The 6,812-nt window shown below is 38.4% G+C and overlaps 1 protein-coding gene across 1 annotated transcript in view; it reads right to left on the bottom strand.

Moving 5' to 3' along the window:
* LOC107601317 (pre-mRNA-processing factor 6-like) overlaps nucleotides 1–3,626 on the bottom strand; it is a 22,144-nt gene extending 18,518 nt beyond the window's left edge. Inside the window, exons 1-5 of the mRNA XM_016293471.1 lie at nucleotides 3,429–3,626; nucleotides 3,124–3,264; nucleotides 2,943–3,037; nucleotides 2,705–2,861; nucleotides 1,718–1,827 (exon numbers count right to left, since the gene is read on the bottom strand). Of these exons, the coding sequence (XP_016148957.1) occupies nucleotides 1,718–1,827; nucleotides 2,705–2,861; nucleotides 2,943–3,037; nucleotides 3,124–3,264; nucleotides 3,429–3,626 (701 nt within the window). The remainder of the gene's footprint in view (nucleotides 1–1,717; nucleotides 1,828–2,704; nucleotides 2,862–2,942; nucleotides 3,038–3,123; nucleotides 3,265–3,428) is intronic.
* Nucleotides 3,627–6,812: the final 3,186 nt, after the last annotated feature.

Here is a 6,812-nt window from a genome sequence, read left to right as displayed (position 1 = left end):
ATAAAATCAATTAATTAGAGATGCTTTTGATTATTACAATTCAATTAAACCATTAAAATGGAATCCAGAAAAATTATGGAAAACACATTATTTGATAAAAAAAATAAAACTGAATTTGAGAAAATTTCATTTGTCAAACTTTTAATAAATTGCTGTTAAATTGTTTAAGTTTCATGATTTCAATTAATTAGACAAGCTATTTGATTAATACAAATTTTATTTCACCATTGAAACAGACTAGAAAAATTGAAAGTGGGATAAAAAGGAACCTAGAAAAATTAAAACAGAAAAAAAAAACTAAACATGGAAAAAAATGCAATGGATTTCATAGGGCCCCATGTACGAATATTTCTGCCTGTTTGGAAAATCGTGTATATATTTTGGACCTTATATGTTGTTATGTTAAATATGGTTTTCTCATAAGTTAAACAATTGCAAATAATATTTATTATAAAATACTAAACTAAAATTTAATAACAATAGCTACCAATTTAAAATAAATAATTCATTTATTTTAATATCAATTCAAGTCTCACAAACCTAATGCATACAAAACACTAATCACCAGTCAGTTGAGGCAGTTTGGTGAATCTTTTGACTGACTCAAAAAGAACCGGTTCATTTTTTCATGAATTGGACATTACAGCTTGCAAATGATTCCTGACTGACTGTCGAGTGCTGACTAGATTTTAAAGTTTGTAACATTTTTGTTTTTTTCATGTATTTTAGTCACAGTCTGGAGCCCTGCTCCACAGTTAACATTAGTAACTGAAGATAAGCAGGTGAATTACTAAAAATGAATGCTCAATGATTTATAGAAACAGCTGCAAAGGCAACATTTTTGTTCTTCACGCACACAGGCGTGATGATTGAATGTACTGATCATGTCCAAACATCCTGTGGTCAGTGGTCAGCTCTCTTAGGCTTTGAGACAGAGCCATGTCTCTGCTCTGCTGCTGAACTGTGAAGCTCAACTTTGATTAATGAGCCTGCAGAAATTTCCCAACACTTCATGAAGCTGTGCACACACACTGAGAGCAAAAGGGCCTGACATTGTTTTCCGCTCACCGTGTTTTCATTCCCAGTTCTTTCTCTCCGAGTCCAAAGTCAGCACTAGTAGACAAATCGACTGGCACAGCTTACATGGCATGTTGTTATTTTGGGAAGTGGGATTTTGCAGATTGTAAATGTATCACTATGGCAACCTGTCAATACTGGCAACATTTCTAAAGCTGTAAAATTTCAATGGCTCAAACACTCGCTGCCCCCTACTGGACATACAGTAAAGCACTTTCTTTTTACTTTACAGGGACAATTCAACCAAAACCTAAAATTCTGTCATCATTTTCACACCCTTATGTTATTCCAAACCTGCATGGCCTTCTATCCTCTATGAAATAGAGATGAGGAATGTCTATTTATTTGTCAAAATAGAAGTCAACTGTTAAACAATTTGCTAACCAACCCTTCTCAAAACATCTTTAAATTAAATGTCCCACAGAAAAAAAATAAAGACTTTAAGGGGGTCACATCCTAAGTTTTAAACCATTTTACTGTCAGAGTCCCATTTATAATGTTCATCAAGGTTTCTTGCACCTACTTTGAGCGAAATAAAAGAGATTACTGGTGTGATGTCGTTTCAAACATAATCATGCAAAAACTAAGTTTGCTTGGAATGCATTTCAGGCCAAAATGAACTTTCTAGAAAACTTTGCACTGGCTAGTAAACACCTTCGAACTCCCATTGGTCTGCGACGATGATGTAATAGGTAGGTGTGTCTCTGGGGCTCCGCCTTTGACATGCAAATCTTCTCTGGTACATTTCTTCTGCTCAGTTCATCAAGGTCAGACGCCAGAACAAGCAAGCACACACTGACAAGCGGCTTTATAGTACAAACTGAAGTTGTAAATTTAACTGAAAGTGACACTGAGACTCTCCCCCCCAAGTTTAATACTGTAAAGCTGCTTGCTATAAATGTGCTGAATTGCAGAGCTGGTGCAAACATGTCCACATCACTAGCTATGTTTCTATCGAACGATCCGAATTTAACTTGCGCGCATAAATGTAATATCGCATAAAACATTTGCAAATAAAGCACCATTTCCATCCAACGAATCAAAGAGAACAAAATCCTGATAAACTGGCATTAAGTATCACCAAGAAAAGTAGGAGAAGCCACTTAATATAATAATTTGCGCCTCAGAGAGAGCAGATGAAACAAAATGAATGCGGTCATTGCTTTCGAAGGTGATTGCTACTGTTTGGGACAATTACACAAATACTTTGATGACAAAAAAATACTTTGCTCAGGCATTTCAGACGTCATGCATTACTTTTTTAAGCGCATTGTTAGAATTTATGCGCATCTTGGTGTTTCCATCCAGTGGTTTTTCATGCAATATTCCAAACTGTGCATAAAAATAGGTGGATGGAAACATAGCTACTACGATCAGATGCTTTCTTAACGGCTGTTATTTTTGTTGTGTTTTTTTTTTGTTATTGAGAGGAAAGCGCACAACACATTTACATATCCGCTCTCAACGGAGTGTGTGGTGTAGGGATGTTCACAAACAGCGAACCGTTGCTAAGATAATTCAAACGTCCTTTTACCTCTAAACGAAGAATGAAAAAAACAACAACTTTGCATTAAGTATATCAGGGGCTTAATTTAGTTGTACATTTCCTCCTCCATTTATGCCTCACCTTGGGACACATCTCAGTGCCTTTCATGATCAGGTTTCTGGCCACCTGCAGCTTCCCGGTCACCTCCTCCAGACGGGCAGAAGCGATCCACGCAGGCGGGTGATGAGGGTTTGTTTCTCTCACTGACTTCAAGAGGAGACGGGCCTTCTTAATATCACTGCGCACACACAGAATCACATTAGAAAATGCAACACAGACAGCCCAGATATAAAGCTCATGAGGGTAAAACACTCAGTACCTGATGTCTCCTCCATGTGTGGGGATCATGGAGTTGAGATCGGTGAGATAGCCTTTAGGATCAACAACTGTCTGTCCACTCACAGAGTCAGAGACCTGGAGACACCAACAAAGACACTTTGAAAACTTCTGGCTTTCTTCAACATAATTCAGTTTGCAGTTAAAATGCTGTGGTGCATCACCTGACTGAGCCTCATGTCCATCAGAGTGTTTCTGGCCTGTCCGATCTTCCTCATGTCCAGCTCTCCAGCTTCAGGAGTCATGCCTCCTGGGTAGGGTGTGTTCAAGCCTCCTGGGAAGGATGTCGCTAGCCCGCCAAATTGCTGAAAATGGAAACAGCTCAATTAGAAATTGCATCGTTTCATATTTTGCAATGAAATCTTCAAGTGCAATGGATCCTCTAATGCAATGCATTGTGCTCTGATTATATTCATATTTTCTTTATAGTTAATGATGCACCTGTGAAAGGTGATGGGCCATTACTCACCCCTTGCAGTGGGTCAACAGAAGTGTTTTTTTCTCCAGTCTGGAGGTGCTTGGCAAAGAAGCTGTCCGGCACGGGTGTGAGCTTCTCATGGCGGGGATTCCTCTGACGCTTGTTCCTGGCATCACCAACCTCAGGAATACTCAACCATTCATCTTCTGTGACCTCAGCCAGCTTCCTCTGTAGGCAGAAATAATACATCAGGGATCTATACTACTGTTCAAAACTTTGGGGTTTGAAAGAAGTCACTTATGCTCAAGAGACTCCAAGTATTTGATCAAAAATACAATTAAAACCATAAAATTGAGAAATGTCATTTTAAAAGAACTGTTTTCTATTTGAATATATTTTAAAATATAATTTCTTCCTGTGATCAAAGCTGAATTTTCAGCATCATTACTCCAGTCTTCAGTGTCACATGACCTTTCAGAAATCATTCTAGTATGCTGTTTTTTTCAGGATTCCTTGACAAATGAAACGTTTTGTTTTTATACGTCTTTACTCTCACTAGTCACTACTGATCTATTGAATGTGTCTTTAATGAATACAATAGCAAATACACATTCAATACGAATATTATTTTCTTTCAAATAGAAATTTTACTGAGCCCAACATTTTGAACAAAAGTGTACATGAGTAAAAAAAAAAATCTGAACACCAACTGTTGATTTTTACCATTATTATTTAGTAATATGAAAGCGCCCCAATTATGGATTTTTGCAAATTACCTTTCATGCAGTCTTTGTAGTGTGTAACAGCTCTAAGTGAATGAAAACATCTTGCAAAGTGCACCGTGTATAAAGTTATTGTCTCTCAAAAGAAAGAGTCGACTATGAATCATTGAAACGAGTCGTTTTTAAAAGGAATCCCATGTTGACCTCAACATGAAACATTAGCATATTGTCACCCACTTGTTGGTCTGAATGAAAATGCTAATTCATTCTTTGCCACTAGATGCCGCTTTTGGAGCGGTAAAACCAATCTGGCTTCAGAAGTGGACATTCGACCGAGACTGCCTTGCTTTCAGTTGTTGAAGCCCTAAGACTGGCAAGAGCGGCTTCCAAATATTCTATACTTATTTTGCTGGATCTGTCTGCTGCTTTTGATATGGTGAACCACCAGATTCTCCTGTCAACCCTATTGGAAAATGGCATCTCAGGAACCGCACGCCAGTGGTTTGAGTCTTACCTCTCAGATAGGTCCTTCAAGGTATCTTGGAGAGGTGAGGTGTCCAAGTCGCAACATCTAGCTACTGGGGTGCCTCAGGGCTCAGTACTTGGACCACTTCTCTTCTCTGTCTACATGGCATCACTAGGTTCTGTCATTCAGAAACATGGCTTTTCATATCACTGCTATGCTGATGACACTCAACTCTACCTCTCATTCCATCCTGATGATCTGACGATAGCTGCTCGCATCTCAGCATGTCTAACAGACATTTCTTGTTGGATGACGGACCATCACCTTCAACTCAACCTGGCTAAGACAGAACTGCTTGTGGATTCAACAAACCCATCACTTTATCAGAATTCACCATCCAGCTAGGCTCATCAACCATAACTCCTTCAAAAACAGCTAGAAACCTTGGAGTTGTGATTAATGATAAGCTGAATTTCTCAGACCACATTGCTAAAACTGCCCGGTCCTGCAGATTTGCTTTATACAACATTAGGAAGATCAGGTCCTTTCTTTCAGAACATGCAACACAACTCCTTGTTCAAGCTCTTGTTCTGTCCAGGCTAGACTATTGCAATGCTCTCTTGGCAGGTCTTCCAGCCACTTCTATCAAACCTCTACAATTAATCCAAAATGCTGCTGCAAGATTAATCTTTAATGAGCCGAAAATAACACGTCACACCTCTGTTCATCAATTTGCACTGGCTACCAGTAGCTGCTCACATTAAATTCAAGGCATTAATATTGTGAAAAAGTCGGATATTTCAGGTTTTCTTTTTTAATAAATCTGCAAAAATGTCAACAATTCTGTGTTGCTTGCAGTTCTCGCGGGTTGCTTCGCGGTAGCGCTCGCCATCGTTGCGCTGCCGAAAACACGCTTCCCTTCCGGCACAACAACAGACGCTCTTCAGGTGACATGAAAGCCTGCTTTTAAAATAGTGCAGTTGCCCTATAGCGCCCTCACAGGACGGGCGGTGGGAAGTAACTTGACCTAAATTCACCTGCTCTTTCTGCTTTTGTTGTGAGTTACATGTTTCTGTCATAACAGAAACAAGATGATATGACACGCAAAAAACACTTCAAATACTGTGCATGTTGGTGGACTTAAACCTTCCCTTTTATCATAAAGCATATGCACTCGATTTCAAATTTGCTATAGAATCAAATAATGACTTGCTCTCTTGAGGAAAAGCTATCACGTAGGAGTCGAGCAGGTAAAGCGTAGTTTTATATGTTTAGAAGTAGGCTATTATCTGTTGCTACTAGGATCCTGTTGGTTTCAAATTATGATTGAGGTCCATTAGCTATCCTGATCTGTACGCATCCTTTAGGACTTTTGATTGAGTTAGTCCTTTTAATAGAAAAATAGATATTTTGGGCTAATATGAAAAGTATATTTGTAAAGCTTTGGGCCGCTTGAAGACAGTACCTCATCGACGTGAGTTTCCTCTACAGAGGGCAGCACAAGCTTGATTTCTACGGTGACAAGTGTTTCAGAACAACACTTAAAGGTTTGTATTGTAGCACTAGAATACTTACTGTTATTATAGCTAAATATGTCGAGACTATTAAAAGTTAACCAGTTAAGTGTTAACCATTTGTAGTCTAATTCCCCTGAAAAGTGTCAAAGCTGTCTCACTTTAAATAGTTCTTTAAGTACTTTCAAATAAAAATGTAAAATTTTATGTTAAAACTTGAACGAGTAAGAAGAGGGGCTTTAATGGAGCGTCAAGAATCCATTATTTGTGAGTGTCAGATACATTAAGCAGTACAGTTCATATTTTAAAGTTCAATCTGTGCTTATGAATGTTAAATGAAATCATTCTGTGCATATCAGTCCATCAGGAAAATCAGCTTGGCTGTGAAGACAGTTCTTGAAAGCTTATAGATTCAAACAGAAATGCCTGCCGAACCAGACTGCGTTTAACACTCAACTTATTCAAATACAATATGAAATCCCTTGCTTTCAGTGGCCTAAGAGTTGGCAGACAGACTTGAATATGAATGAAAGTTTTCTCCATTCTTCTCTATTGCCCTTACTGATGTGACGTCAATGTCAAAAGAATTGGCAGACATGAAGCTCAAGCGCCACTTTCAATTTACATAAAATTTTAGAAAGTTCAGGAGATTTGTATTCCATTAGCACATATTGTACAACATCGTTACAAGCTTTCTGAGCTTTCAGTTACAAACTTCTTCACGTGACTCAAT

Source organism: Sinocyclocheilus grahami, unplaced genomic scaffold (genome assembly GCF_001515645.1).
Source record: "Sinocyclocheilus grahami isolate Dianchi unplaced genomic scaffold, SAMN03320097.WGS_v1.1 scaffold303.1, whole genome shotgun sequence".
Classification (NCBI taxonomy): domain Eukaryota; kingdom Metazoa; phylum Chordata; class Actinopteri; order Cypriniformes; family Cyprinidae; genus Sinocyclocheilus; species Sinocyclocheilus grahami.
The sequence above is the reverse complement of the archived record's forward strand: the minus strand, read 5'-3'. Positions and strand labels throughout refer to the sequence as shown.